The 15816-nt window shown below is 50.7% G+C and overlaps 1 protein-coding gene across 1 annotated transcript in view; it reads left to right on the top strand.

The window, feature by feature from the left end:
* Positions 1–15816, top strand: part of LOC111728336 (cocaine esterase-like) — a 45137-nt gene that overhangs the window by 16952 nt on the left and 12369 nt on the right. Inside the window, 8 exon segments of the mRNA XM_023518922.1 lie at positions 8263–8467; positions 9596–9737; positions 10320–10580; positions 10955–11053; positions 11337–11477; positions 11606–11686; positions 11933–12077; positions 13118–13255. Coding sequence (XP_023374690.1) covers positions 8263–8467; positions 9596–9737; positions 10320–10580; positions 10955–11053; positions 11337–11477; positions 11606–11686; positions 11933–12077; positions 13118–13255 — 1212 coding nt within the window.

The following is a 15816-nucleotide window of genomic DNA, read 5'->3' as shown; positions in this document are numbered from 1 at the left end:
GTAGAGTCAACAGACAGACCTGGACTGAGGGACACAAAGGTACAGAGAAAGAAGCCTCCCCAGGGGCAGTGTGGAGGCCAGCAGGAGCAGGGCTGCTTTGGGTGACACTGGATGTGCAAGGAGACGTCTTCTTCCAGGCCTGAGGGTGTACGGGAGCTGGGAGTATCACCATGGCCAGCAGCCCCTGCGTTAGAGGGGTGGTAGGCACGCCAGGTGGTGAGGCCTAGCATGAGTGCCACCACCAAGATCCTCTCCACTCCAGGACGAGGAGGAGGAGGAGAAGCTGGAAGTGTCCCCCGGGCTGGGAGTTTCGCTCACAGAAGGCGATGCTCCAGGGATTCCAGACCTCTTGCCTCTGTTCTCTATTCCCTGGGCTACTGCCCCTGGGGCCCACTGAAGGCTGGAAAGCCCCTCCCCAATACCTCTGGGCTGGAGGCAGCACATACCACCAGCCAAAGGGAGTAAGCCCCACATATAGAAATGCATGAGCCTACAGGCAGGGACAAGTAGGCCCTGGAAGCTTCTCTGGTGACCAGTGAGGCGTGGACACCAGAGGGTGCTGCAAGGATCAGGCACACACCTGGACCTCCTCAGGGACAGGGTCCTGCTAGATGGGCCCAGTACGTGTGCAGCAATACGTGTGCACACCCACCCCCACACCTAGTTACTCACACACCCCAGCTGTCTCCTACACACATGCTCACCTACAGGGTTCCAATCCATTTCCACCACTTAGTGGATGCATGTCTTTGCGTGTGGTATTGTTCCTCTTTGTTCCTCAGTTTTCCCATCTGTAAAAGGGGAGCAAGCACTGTGACTCCCTTCACAAGTCTGCTGTGAGAATTGAACTTCATTAGCCACAAGGCACTTAGAGTAGTGTCTGACACTCAGCAAATGCTCCGGACGTGCTCCCAGGTGTATGGATGGGCACAGACTCCAGTTTCACTGTCTGAAAAAAATCATATGGCTGCCCTGACGATAATTCAAAGATGGAAGATTTGGGAGATGTTAGGGGATGATATTATGACTTTGGCATGAGCTTCTTCCAACTGAAAATAACTTTTAGGCCTGGGGCTGATTAGAAAAGTTGGTGCACAGAGCCCTGGGAGGCTCTCACTGGCAGGCTTCCTGGGAGAGTCCGTGTCCCTCCCTGGAGACCTCGGGAAAGCCAGGATCTCAGCTCCTCCCTCACTCTGGCTTAGCTGTTCTTGGGTTTCAGACCCATCCCCTCCCGTCTTCATCCAGTTCCCCACCACCACCACACCTTGCTCAGGCCCTCAGGAAATCTATTACAAGAACAGAAAGAAACTTGGCAGGGAAATGCCAGCTCTGTCTCTTGGGAATAGTGGTACTCACACACTCCTCCTGATCTTCCTCCAGCCAGCCTCCCTTCCCATCAGTCCTAGACCTCTCACACCTTGGGACATCATGACCCACTTAAAACCACTAAAGCCTTGGGATGTCGTGACCCACTAAAGACCTCTCCTAAGGGGAAGTTTCCCCTCCCTGTTGCCCCTAAGCTGGCCCCTGCTGCTTCTGAGCACTTTGACCAAGGTCCCAGGAAATAAGGCATGACTGCAGTGGGGGTGGAGTCCGGGCCAGCCCTCACAAGTAATACCTGCTGAGCTCTCCTTTGAACCCAACTCCACTCACACCCATCGTCTCCCACAGGCCTTCATATAATCTGTTCTGGTCCCAAGTGGACCCCATGTCACAGATGAGGAGATTGAGAGTCAGAGAGAGGATGTGTATGACCCAAGATCTCCTATGGTGGAGACAAGGCCAGGACTCACACTCGGGTTTGTTGGCCTCCAAACGTCAAGGCCTTCCCCATTCAGAATGTGTTGTCCTGGCCTCCCCATTCAGAATGTGTTGTCCTGGCCTCCAAACTTCAAGGCCTTCCCCATTCAGAATCCGTTGTCCCCATTCAGAATGTGTTGTCCTGTCCTTTTCAGAGATTGGAGTTGGAGCCAAGGGGGCTGACTCAGGTCGGGGGACCAGATTCTTCCAAGTAGCAAGGGAGGCCCAGAGGAAGGGGTTTTGCAAGGCGATGGCTTCAGAACGTGGCCACATAGCCCACAGAGAGATGACAGGGACCAGCCCTGTTCTTATTCAGATGCCTACAAGGTCCCCTCTGTCCTTCAGGCCTGGACAGTGGCCCTGGGGTGGGTCATTGTGCACAACGCTTCCCCCATCCACACTGTAGGGCCTCAGCCCCCCTGGTTGGGCCCTCAGGTGTGGGGGAGCCTACAGACGGAAGGGTGGTGTGGAGCCTCCCGACCCACGGAGGGTTACAGGCCCTCTAACAGCCCCTCACCTTCTGAGGTCCCAAGGAAAAGAAGCCTTTGTGCCAGACCACAGCTCCCAAGGACGGAGTTAGCAGTGTGGGAGGCTGTGGAGCCCCCAGGCCTCCCAGGAGACCTGAAACCCTCTGAGTAAGCTCAGAGTCACCACAGGGACTCTGAACAGTAGGGTTGACTAGTTGGGCAGCCACATTCCCAGCACTCTTCCTGGTCTTACCTCCTGGGGGGACCTCTGTGATGATGCGGAACTAGGACAGGTCCCAAGAGCCATCACCCAGCCTTTACCAGAACCATCCTTTGGGGTGGGAGCTGCCTGATGTTGCCACCCTTGGGACAATCCAACTTCTGGTGTCACCGGGGATGGTCCCAGCAAGGCTCTCTCTGTTTCACTGTGACCCCCACACCATCACAAGGTCGAGCTTGTGTCCCTGCCCAGCCTCCCAGACCCTCACCCAGGCCTCAGTCTCCAGGACCTAGCACAGGGCTGCACCCTGCCCCTGTGGCTAGCTGGAGGCAGTGCGCAGAAGTGCCAGACCAGAGTTCTGGGAAAGGGATTGCAAGGCCTGCAGCAAGGGCTGCCTGAAGTTACCTAGGACCTCTGAAGCCACGATCTTGGCAGGCAGTAGAAATTCCTCAGTTATCTTCCAGTTGGACCAGATGGCCAAGGAAGGCAGGCTCAGGTCTGAGCTTCTTCCTCTGTCCCCCTAACTCTGGCCAGCTCCAGGCTGTGAGTTGATTTCATCAGTGGGCAGTCAGGGAAGCTGTGGGGACCCAGACTCTGGGCTGGGTCTCTCGAGGAGCTCGGACGAGACCCAGCCTATCAGGCAGGACTTAGGTTCCCAGTCTATAAAAGAAGACTAGAAGGTTGTTCTCATTCAAGAGGCGTCAGGGGTCAGGTTCTGTCCTTTGGTGGTATACATCCAAAAAGGTGTTCTGTAAGGGGAAGAGCTGGGCTTTGGAGTATAACTAGGAGTTCACCTGTTAGACAATGCAGGGAAGTGCATTCCACATAGAAGGAACAACATGAGCCAAGGCCCTACCCTTTCTTACCTCCTTCCATCTGTGGCAATGCAACTTGCATTGCCTTGGCCAAGTCATTTCTCCATTCTGGGTCTCAGTTTCCTTATCTGTAAGATAAGAATGATGATAGTGGGGAAGTGCCCATAGCTAAGTCTGCAGAGCACTGGCTCTTGGGACCTAGGGTGGCGGGTTCGAACCCAACATGGGCCTGTTAAGCAACAATGACAACGGCAACCAAACAATAGACAGGCGTGGTGGTGGATGCCTGTAGTCCCAGGTACTTGGGAGACTGAGGCCAAAGAATCACTTAAGCCCAAGAGTTTGAGGTTGCTGTGAGCTGTGTCGCCATGGCACTCTACCCAGGGTAACAGCTTGAGACTCCGTCTCAAAAAAGAAAAGAATGATGATAGTGATGATGATGATGATGATGATGACAGTAAAGAGGTCTGGAAAGCGTCTTAGCTGAGCCAGATTTGAGATTCTGGCACCTATCTTGGATCATCCTGGCATCTTCCATTTTGGGGGAGTGACCAGGATCTCATGTGGTCCACTACTGGGCTTTAGACATATGGCAACATGTTTGACAAGTGACACCCACATGAGGGTAAGGCCCAGGTTCTGGGGAGGAGGAAGCCTGATGTCCAGAGCTGGTCCAGAGCTGGGTCCAGGCTGGAAAGCAAAGATGGTCATTCTGGGCACAGCCAGGTCGGCCCTGACCTCCCAGCCCACACGAGGCAGGAAAGGACGTCTCCTTGGGTGGAAGAATCCTCTCACTGGGCTGAGACCCTAGGACAAGCAACTCCCATGTGAGGGACACTTGCCTCAGCACAGTAATATCAAAATAGAGAAACTACCTTTCTCCAATCCAAGGATATCAAAGAAAGTAGCTACAGACCCAGGGAGTGGGTCTAGTCAGTATGGCAGCATCAGTGAAAGTTCTGGGTCTTCAGGGCAACAGAGATTAATAGATGGCCAGTACTGAGGAGGTCTAGAGCCAGTTCCTGACTTGGAGGGGATCTATCCAAGAGCAAGAGCAAAATCCCATCTCTACTAAAAAATAGAAAAACTAGCCAAGCGTTGTGGGGGCACCCATAGTCCCAGCTACTTGGGAGGCTGAGGCAAGAGGATTGCTTGAGCACAAGACTTTGAGGTTGCTGTGAGCTATGACACCACACTTCTCTACCCAGGGCAACTGAGTGAGACTCTATCTCAAAAAACAACAACCCCCCAATACCCTATCCCAACTCCCAATGTCATGGGTTAGCTTCTGCCAAACAAAATCACACAGCATGTGGTTCAATATAAAGGAAGATAAATGGAATCATGTCCTATGCAGTCTTTTGTGTCAGGCCCCTTCCACTCAACATTCTGTCTGTGAGATTCATCCCAGGTGTTGTGTGTGGTTGTAGATCGTTCAGTCTCACCATTGCAGAGAATTCCATTATGGGAATCTACAAAAACAGGTTTCCCCATTCCCCAGCAGTCATTTAGGTGCTTTACAGTTTGGACCTATGATGAATATGATAATAGGAACGTTCTGGAACATGTCTTCTAGGCGGCATGTGGACACACTGCGCTCAGTATGTAACTAACAGAAATGGAATTTCTGGGTCATAGGATATTTTTGCAACCTGAGTAGTTACTGCCAAGCTGTTCTCCCAAGTGGTTGTACCAATTTACACTCCCTCCAGCAATGCCTGTGAGTCTTGGCTGATCTCAATTCATGCCGAAATAAATATTAATAGTGCCAGGCTTGTTAATATCAACTTTCCTCTTTCCTTTAACAGCTTTATTGAGATATAATTCACATACCTAAATTCACACCACAATTCACCTAAAAGCGTACAAGAGAATGATTTTCAGTTTACTCACAGATATGTGCAACCATCACCACAGTCAACTTTAGAACATTTTTTACACCTCAAAAAGAAACCTCATATAAGCTGGGCACAATGGCACATGCCTGGGAGTGCCAGGTCCGAGCCACTTGGGAGGCTGAGGTAGGAGGATAGATTGAGGTCAGGAGTTCAAGGCTGTGGTACACCATCATCACACCTGTGCACAACCACTGTCCAGCCTGGACCACACAATGAGAACCTGTCTCTTTATAAAAACATACACAATTTGACTGGATGTGGTGGTTCACATCTGTAATCCTAGGCTCTGGGAGGCCAGAATGGGTGGATTGCTTGAGCTCAGGACCAGCCTGAGCTTGAGCTCAAGACCCAGCCTGAGCAAGAGTAAAACCAATCTGTACTAAAAAAAAAAAAAAAAGAAAGAAAAAAAATTAGCTGGGCCTTGTGGCCAGCTACATGGGGGACTGAGGCAGGAAGATCACTTGAACCCAAGAATTTGAGGTTGCTTTGAGCTAGGCTAACACAGAGCACTCCAGTGCTGAGTGCTCACTCCAGAGTGAGTCTCTGTCTCAAAAAAATAAAAAGTACAAAATTTTTCAAAAATGTTTTCAGTAAAAAATAAAGATATCATACACTTTAGCTATCACCTCCCAACCCTATTCTACCTCCCAGCTCTAAGAAACCACTAATTTACTATTTGTCTCTACAGATTTCCCTATTACACACATTTCATATGAACGGAATCATATAATGCATAGCCCATGACTGGATTCTTTCACTCAGTGTAAGATTTTCTTTTTTTTTTTCAGTTTCTTTTTTGGGGGCCGTGGCTGGGTTTGAACCCACCACCTTCTGTATATGGGGCGAGCACCCTACTCACTGAGCCACAAGCGCCACCCTAGCGTAAGATTTTTAATTTTTGTTCATGCTGTGGCACACATCAGTACTTCCTTTCCTTTGGGCAAATAATATTCTACTATATTTTTATACCACATTTTGTTTACCCTTCATCAGTTGGTGGACATTGAGTTGTTTCCACCTTGTGGTTATTTTGAATAATGCAGCTATAAACATTTGTGCACGTTTTTGTGTGGAGATACAGATTTTTTTTTTTTTTCAGATTTTGGCTGAGGCTGGGTTTGAACCCAACACCTCTGGCATATGGGGCTGGCACCCTACCCCTTTGAGCCACAGGCGCTGCCCTGGATATATATTTTTTTCATGAATATATAGTTGGTCCTTCCACAACACAAGTTTGGACTAGGTGGGTCCACTTAAACATGGATTCTTTTCAATAAAAATATTTGAAGGTTCTGAGGGGATTAGCACCAATGTAAAAAATTAGCAGATGAACCACCATCCCAGAGGCAGCAACACCAACTCGTCCTCTTCCTCCTCCTCCTCAGCTTACTTCTTGCGAAGATGATGAGAATGAAAACCTTTATGATGACCTACTTCCACTTAATTAAAAGTAAATATATTTCCTCTTTCTGATCGTTTTCTGTGATTATTAATATGATTGTATCAGAGACAAGTTCTCTCTATCACCCAGCCCAGAGTGCAGTGGTGTGATCCTAACTGGAGCTCCTAACTCCTGGACTGAAGGGATGTTCCCCTCTCAGCCTCCTTGGGTAGCTGGATCTACAGGCCCACACCACAGGGTAATTGGTTTTATTTTTTGTAGAGATGGGGCCTCACTATGTTGCCCAGGCTGATCTCAAACTCCTGGCCTCAAGCAAGTCTCCTGCCTCAGTCTCCCAAACTGTTGGAGGTCACAGGCATGAGCCACTGACCTTTACATTTTTCCCTCTGCCTCTCTTATTTTCATTCTGATTTTGTCATTGTCTTAAGGAAACCAGTTTATTTGTTCTGGAGATGAACCCACCATTTTGGGTTTTGCTGAGTGCCTCCCAGCGATGTCTTTCTTTTTTACCCCGCAGGGATCCTCAAGGAGAGCAGTGGTGTCTTTTACCTCTTCCTCTAGCCCCGTATACCCTGTAAGCTTGTACTTATAGTCTACAGGCCTAATCAGATTCAGGTTTTAGGTTTTGCATTTTGTTTTTCTGGCAAGACTACTTTATATGATGTGCCATGTACTTCCATTACAAAATGTGTGGTATCTGATTGTCTTGCTTTTTTGTTTGACAAAGTAAGGGGTTGACATCATAATCAGATTTCAATGTGCATTTCTCTTACCTCGAGTGAGACGAACATCTCTCCATTTGTTGAACAGCCATTTATTTGCCTTGCTTCTTCTGAGTGTCCTCCTGCCCTGCTTTTTTTCTACTGTGCAGCTGGCATATGTCTTGTTTGTTTGTAGAAACTACCTGTTAAAAATGTTGGGGCCAGCACTTTGGTACACTTGAGGCCAAAAGAGTTCAAGACCAGCCTGGACAATATGGCAAGATCCCACTTCCATAAAAAAAAATTAATGAGATGTGGTGGTGTGGCCTGTGGTCATGGCTCCTCAGGAGGGTAAGACAGAAAGATGACTTGAACCTGGGAGTTCAAGGCTTAGGGAGGTATGATTGAGCCATCACACTCCCCCAAATGCCACCTTTCTCCAGTAGGTAACTTTCAATCCCTCCCTCCCTCCCTGATCTTCATAGCAGGCAGCCTGGGCTTTGTGGGTCCCAGTCACAGCAGCTCCTCATTCATAGCTCTTCTCATCAAGATCATTTCTGGTTTGGAAGATGCTTTCTTTATGTCATTTCTTGCCATCTAGACCATGAGGTCCCTAAGGACAGGAAACCTGCCTGTCAGATTCCCACAATAGGAGCACTGCCTCACATGACCTAGCACATGATTGGTTGAAAGAACACTCTCACCCCACAAAGGGCATGTGACCATTGTTTGAAGCTCTGAGGGCTAAATGATGGTGGCCAGCCCCAAAGAGCCTCTGTGAGCCTGGTGGGATAGGCTGGGGACGTGCTTGGAAGGTGGGAATCAGGGCACAATGTCACAACTTGTGGATCAGGGTCCCTTGAATGGAGCTGAGAATAGCAAGGAGGTGGCAATACCAGCATCTGGGAGGGCTGCTGATCAGGGACACCTAATCATTGTGTCTGTGTCTCTGCCCACAGGTCAGGACCCTGCCAGCCCCATCCGAACCACACACACAGGGCAGGTGCAGGGGAGCCTCACCCACGTGAAGGGCACTGACGTGGGGGTCCACACCTTCCTGGGAATCCCTTTTGCCAAGCCACCTGTAGGGCTGCTGAGGTTTGCACCTCCTGAGCTCCCAGAATCTTGAAGTGGTGTTAGAGATGGGACGTCCCAGCCAGCCATGTAAGTCCTCCCAGGGTCCAGGATGGTCCAGGCCCTAGGGTGGGGGTTGGGGACGCTGAGCTCAGCCAGGCTGCAATTGTGATTTCACCAAAACTCTACAGCCAGTTTCCCTGTGAGTTTAGTGGATTCCCAAGTGCATTCCTTCAATGAGCACCCCAAGGCTCAGTAGGGAGGAGCAATTTTCCCAGCCTCTTGGCTGAGGGCTTGGCACTCAGGGGGCATTAGCTCCAGGTGCTGAAGGGAGGAGCAGACACACATCCCCGCAGACTCTAGTTATGCCAACTGTTCTCTGCCACCAGGGGGCGGCGTCTCTGGGAGAGGTTCAGGTTGGTTCTATGACCCTTGTAGGAGCCCCTGACTCTAGCAAGCAGAATACCTTAGACCTCTGTGGAGAGCAGCAATGGTGGCTCCCTAGGGATCCCCACTCTCCACAGTCCCTGTGTCAACTGACAGGGCCAGGTGCCTCTGGCCATGGGACATAGGTGTGCTCTTACAACTGAATACTGGGAATGATGAGGTTCCCTGAGAGTCTGGACTTGCAGTGCAGGATGTTCCACTGCTCTTCTCATGAGAAATTAAAATTCATTCATTCTTGAGGCACCTGTCTATGGGCTACTCCCCTGTTCCAGGCCTGAGTGGGTACAGGGATTCAGTGGTGAATGTCAACACATAGAGGCATACAGCCAGTGTTCTCATAGTGACCCCTCAGGGCCAAGTTCTTAGCCTCAAGGGGACTGATATACAAGGCCCTCAACAACCCTGAGAGCTTATCATGGTGGACTATGCCTGTAGTCTCAGCTACTTTAGGGGCTGTGGTGGGAGGATTCCTTGAGCCCAGGACTTTGAGACTAGTCTGGGCAACATAGCAAAGACCCCATCCCCCATCTCTACAAAACAAATATAAAAGATAAGAAACAAATTTGAGGACTCCCTGGAAGTCTAAGCTCCATCCCAGCTTCCCCAAGCCTTAGTCCTGAAACTTGATGGGAAGGGACTTTAGAGGAGGATCATGTGTGAGCAGGATATTTGGGAGAAGGGAGTTAATGGGAACTGGGAGCAAATCTGGCCCCAGAATCTGCTTTTGACCACAGCACAGGCCCTGAACTGACTTTCTGCCATGGCCACCAGGTGTCCTCAGGATCTCACTTCAATGAATGAAGAGGCTCTGACCATGTTCAACATGACCATGCCTTCCATCCCCATGTCCGAGGACTGTCTGTACCTCAGCATCTACACACCTGCCCATACCCATGAGGGCTCTAACCTGCCTGTGAGTGTCAGGTCACAGTTAGCTAGGGGATGGGAGGACATTTCTTCTAGACTAGGAAGACTAGAAAAGGCAGTATTAGCTTAGGACTCACTGCAGTGTGGACCCTGCTGAGAAGCCTCTCTGCCTAACACAGCAGTTCTCAACCTGTGGGTTGGGACCCACAGGAACTGTATTAATGGGCTTTGGCATTATGAGAGTTGAGAACAACTGCACTACCAGATTCAAGAAGTGCTTTTTACCCAGAGTGGGCAACTGACCCATGGGGTCATAAAGCTCTGACTGCTACCAGAGATCAAAGGCTGTGTCCCTGGGATGGAGCCAGGGTTCATTCATTGAACCCATATCCCAGGGACCCACTTAAGTGCCTCAGGACTGCCCTTTAAGGCCACAAAAGACTCAGCTATGGATTATCAGTTGGGCCTATGAGAATGGAGGACGTTTTTGGTTAATGTTCATATAGGATGATCTGAAAGACACCTTTCTGTGTGGACAGGTGGACAAAGCAGTGGTTGGTCAAGGTAGGAGCCCTGGTGGGGTTTGGGTTGGGAAGGAGCCACACAGTATGTGCCTTGATTTCCCCAGGTGATGGTATGGATCCATGGTGGTGCGCTTGTCATGGGCATGGCTTCCATGTATGATGGTTCCATGCTGGCAGCCTTTGAGGACGTGGTGGTGGTCACTATCCAGTACCGCCTGGGTGTCCTGGGCTTCTTCAGTGGCACAAGTGTGTCCTTGCATGTTGTCTCCCCCATGTCCCAAGGACTCTTCCATGGTGCCAACATGGAGAGTGGTGTGGCCTTGCTGCCTAGTCTCATGGTCAGCTCTTCTGACAAAGTCTCCATGGTGAGTGCCCTCAGCCCCGGAAGCCCAGATGTGCTGCCTTGTCACCTTCCTCACAGAGCCTCTGTTAAATGTGGACAGCAAGGACCACTGGATGCCCTGGGAAGTGCTTCTCACCATTGATGGCTGAGGTGCTTGAGGGTCAGAACCCACACATCTCTGCCATTGCAGAGGCTGGGTACATTCTGTAGACTGCAGAGCTACCACCCCATGGGTCCCCATCATAGGCAGAATCAAGGAAGAGGTTGAAACAGTCCCCAAACTGCAGAAAACCACACAGAATGCCCTGCATTTGGGGTGTCCCTGCCCCCAGCCAGGACCTTGGGCCTCTCCCCTAACTGGACGGATGAGCCAGTCCCTCTCTGGTCCCTTTACAGATGGTGGCCAACCTGTCTGCCTGTGACCAGGTTGATTCAGAGGCCCTGGTGGGCTGCCTGCGGGGCAAGAGTGAAGAGGAGATTCTGGCTATTAGCAAGGTGTGGCTAAAGGGATATGGGAGTGGATGAGAGGGCAGGTGGGGTGTGGGGCAGACAGGCTGGATGTCCTATGCAGGTCCTGAGCAAGTTACCCCATCTGTATGCCTTGGTGTCCTCATGGCCCTGGATGAAGTGGAGGCCAGGGTGTGCTAAGCCTGGGGCAGGGTCTCCCAGGGTGGATGGGATCATCTTGGGATGAGCCAGGAAGGGGTGGACGCTCTCACAAGATAAGCAGCAAATATCAGCTAGCTAACCTTCCTCCCTGACCTTGAATGCCTCTCAGACCATTAAAATCATCCCCGGCGTGGTAGATGGGTCCTTCTTGCCCAAGCATCCTGAGGAACTGCTGGCCTCAGCTGACCTCCAACCTGTCCCCAGCATCATCGGGGTCAACAACGATGAGTATGGCTGGGTCATCCCCAAGGTGAGACCCAACCCTGAGCCCTCATGTGCCCAGAGGAGTCCATCTGGTCACAAGTGAGGGGTGGTCTCAGGGCTGAAAAGCTCCAGGCCAATCCCTCCCCAACTTGTGGCTCTCTCCTTACCACCCAGGTCATGGGCATGGATGAGCCAAGGAAGGAAACAGACAGAGAGGCCTGGAAAGATATTCTGCAGAAAACGTCCCAGGTGTTGGTGAGGCTCCTGAGGTCCTGCCCTGATGGAGAGGGAGGGGCTTCTCTCCTCCCTGAGGTGGGAAACCAAGATGTCCTGCTGTGAGGAAAAGCCAGGGTATGTGTGTGTTTGTGGATCACCTCAGAGCTTGGCCCTTCTCCCCCATTCCCTGTCCCATCCCATGGCCCATCTCCCCACCCCTGAGGCTGCTGCCTCCCTGCCCCTGGCAGTGGCCTAACCTGCCTCTTCCTGATCCACTTGGGGTAGATATTGCCTCCTGAGATTGGTGACCTGTTGTTGGAGGAGTACATGGGGGACAGTGGGGATCCCCAGACCCTCTAGGCCCAGCACCAGGACATGATGGCAGACTCCATGTTCGTGATCCCTGCACTCTGAGTAGCACACTCTCAGAGTGAGTATCTTTGTACCTGACCCCCGACTGGCAAGGCAGCATCTCAGAGGTGGGAGTCCCAGGTGAGGTCTGTCAGTGTCCACATCCCCACCCACATCTTTATTGGACCGACCCCTGAGAGCTGGGATTTTGGTGTAAATTAGGGTGACCAGACGTCCCGCTTTTTAACAATTTGTTCCGTGTCCCGTGGTGATTTAAAAAAGTCCTGATTTTTGGAACGAATGCACGAGTGGGCGGGAGAACAGGAAGGGAATATACGGTTTTCGGCTGCCATGTGGCTATTTCGCCAGAATATGAGCTTTATATTATTTTTGTTAATTTTATAATGTTAAACTGTAATAATAACAAATAATTGTTGAGAAGGGATTATTGAGAACTGCTTACCAAAGTTCGCGTTCTTGTCAGGCCCGGCTGTCCCCTGCCCCGCCCCCCCCCCCATGTTGTCCCGCTTTACAAATGTTCAAATCTGGTCACCCTAGTGTACATCCTCATAGCTAGTCTAATAGACAGACATTCTCCTCACTGTACAGCTGAGAAAACTGAACCACACAGCTTGGAAATCCATGGCCGTGATTTATTTTTATATTTATTAATTTATTCCTTTTTTTTTCTTTTTTTTTGGAGACAGAGTCTCACTGTGTCGACCTTGGTAGAGTGCAATAGCGTCACAGCTCACAGCAACCTCAAACTCTTGGGCTTAAATGGTTCTCTTGCCTCAGCCTCCCAAGTAGCCGGGACTACAGGCACCCACCACAACACTCGGCTATTTTTTTGTTGCAGTTGTCATTGTTGTTTGGCAGGCCCGGGCTGGATTCTAACCTGCCAGCTCTGGTGTTGTGACTGACACCCTAGCTGCTGAGCACCGGGCACTGAGCCATGATTTAACCAGGCCCTTCCCCCTGCCCCTGCTCCAGCCTGCGGCTCTCCACCACATTGTCCAGATTCTAGACAGATTTGAACCTTGATGTCTTGTCACCATGAGTGATATAGAAAAGCCCCAAGTGAGGGGCTGCCATGTCACCGCCTATCCACCCCTGCAGGTCCCCACGCCCCTGTCTACTTCTATGAGTTCCAGCATGAGCCCAGCTTCTTCAAGGACATCAAGCCACCTCATGTGAAGGCAGACCATGGGGATGAGATTTTCTTTATTTTCAGACCCAATATGTGGGGCAACTACAGTGAGTCTTTCTCCTTCCCTAGGGAGTGGGTTGGGGCTTGGGCTGGTCCCTGAGCATTTTTTCTCACTGTACAGATGAGGAAACTGAGACTCAGGGAGAAGATGGGATCAGGGTCCAAGATATTAAAGGTCAAAATGCTGAGCCAGTATTAGAACCCAGGGGTTTTTAGACTGTGGCCTGTGCTCCATTTACTTCTCTCCACCCAAGCATGGGGTCCAAGAGGGCATGTTTCAAAAGCATATTTGTTACTTAATGACTCCCAGTGTCAGAAGAAAGAACCGGACTTCTGGGCCTGCAATGAGCACAGTGTCCAGTCACCTAAAGGCTGGGCTGAGGGAAAAGTGTCTGGAAAAGGCCAGGTCCTGGCATCCCAGAGTGGAGGGACAGGGGGCAGAGAAGCAGGCCTGTGGGGGGCTGAGGAGGCAGGAAGAGCTGCACCTGGGACAGTGAGCGTGGTGCATGAAGCGGCAGCTGGACTGGGGTTGGCCCTGACCTGGACATGTGTCCCTTCCTCTCCGCCTCCCCCCACACCCTCACTTCCACCTGTGAGGTGGGTCCTGTTATCATCACTGTTTTGTAGATGACAAATCTAGACCCAGAGCTGTGAAGTAACTTGTACAAGGTCACACACAAGGTCTTTCTGCTGCCCCAGGCCCCCACCATCCCCACTCCTAGACCTCAGTTTCCCTTGCTCACTATTCGGCATCAGTGTCCTGCTTCTGTCCTGTCACTCGAGGGTCCTTCAAGAGAGTAGGCCTCTATGAGAAAGTCACTGTCATATCATCCCTGACTCTGCAAGGCAGTCACCCAGCCCTGCCCCTGAGCGTGTGGCACTGGGTTCTGGGGCTGGTCCCCAGCCAGGTGGGGCGGTCCACAGAGAATTTTATAACACAGCCTTGAAAGACTGGAGGTACCAAAGGGCGAGGAACTCATTCCAGGAATCCTGCAGCTTCTGCAAGTAACTTATAAGGAGCATGGGGACAGCAGTGAGAGTGGAGACCAGGGTCCTGGTCTGGGTAACCTGTCTGCTCCTGGCATCCCCTGCCACAGCCACTGGTAAAGCACAACTGCTGGGCTTGCGGGGGTGGGAGCTCTCGGGTCTGTGGGTGCCTCAGTGTGGTGTGGGGAACAAGAGTAACATACGGACAGGGAGGAGTGGGCAGCCTTCTCAGGAAAGGGATCCAATGTGGAGTAATCCAGGGATTGTGTGTCATCTCTGAGCAGGGTCCTGTCCTTGCTATCTTGCGAGATCCCCAGGACAGCCCTGCCAGGGGACATGACTGTCTGTGTGTTTTAAGTGACTGAAGAATTGTTTTAAGCAGATATGATGAGACAAACTGTTTGTAAATAATGACTGTGATGAAGAAAGAGGTTTCCTCACAGTTCTCTAGGAACCAGAGGCACCAGGTCCCACAGGGCCACCCAGGGAAGCACCTGCTCTGTCAGTAGGAAGAGGGAGTTAGAGGAAAACCTGATGTTTCCACGGGAAGGAACAAATCGGACAAGCAGGCTTAGAATCGGCAGTGGGCACTGGAGTACAGGGCTGCTCCTAGTCACCTGGTGCCTGACCCTGGGTGATAGTGGCCAGGCGTTTGACAGCCCCACAGAGCTGTGGTTCTCAACCTGTGAGTCGCAACCCCTTTGTAACATTAGGCCTATTGTAGGCATTAGGAAGGTTGAGAACCACTGTCATAGAGGAAGCGGTTGGGAGTCTGGCTCTGGGGTGGTTTGCATTTGAAAGACTTGCTCCCCACAGAGTTGTGTGCCATCCCTAGAGATGGGCCAGCCCTGGTGGGAGCAGTGCCCATCTTAGTCTACGGGTTGCTATAGAGCATTGTTTTTCAACCTCTTTTATCTCACTGCACTTTTTTTTTTTTTTGTATCCTCGGTACATTGCCCTAGCATGACCGCTCACAGCAACCTCAAACCCTTGGGCTTAAGCAATTCTCCTGTCTCAGCTTCACAAGGAGCTAGGAATACAGGCGCCTGCCACAACGCCTGGCTATTATTTTGTTGCCCTTGTCATTGTTGTTTACCTGATCTGGGTCAGGTTGGAACCCACCAGCCTGGGTGTATGTGGCCGGCGCCATTACCAGTGTGCTACGGGCTCTGAGCCTCTCACTGCACTCCTGAGCCTGTAGTTAAACTTCCATGGCACACTTACTATGCTGATCAAGAAAAAAAGTAAGCAAAAAGAAGATACGATACTTACCCTTCTCTGAACTTCTTTAGAAAATAGTTTGATTAATAATATTTGAATGTTTTCATGGCATACCCGTGTGCTGTGGCTGAAAATTACTGCATAGGTGGTAGGAGGGAAGGCAAGGACTAGGAGTTCACCCAAGGTGCACATGTGAGAGTGTTATAACTTGAACTTGACCTTGTAAGTGAGAACAATGTAACCTAAAAATTTGTACTCTCATGTTCATTTGAGATAAAATAAAATAAATAAAATAACTATAATGAAAAGAAAATCACTGCTCTAGAGGCTGGTTTATTTGCCTCAGGGCTGTGCAGGCTGTACTAGAAGGACTGCACCAGCATCTCCTTCCAGTGAGGGC

Source organism: Otolemur garnettii, unplaced genomic scaffold, assembly GCF_000181295.1.
Source record: "Otolemur garnettii isolate 467f Iridium unplaced genomic scaffold, OtoGar3 scaffold00151, whole genome shotgun sequence".
Classification (NCBI taxonomy): Eukaryota; Metazoa; Chordata; class Mammalia; order Primates; family Galagidae; genus Otolemur; species Otolemur garnettii.
The sequence above is the reverse complement of the archived record's forward strand: the minus strand, read 5'-3'. Positions and strand labels throughout refer to the sequence as shown.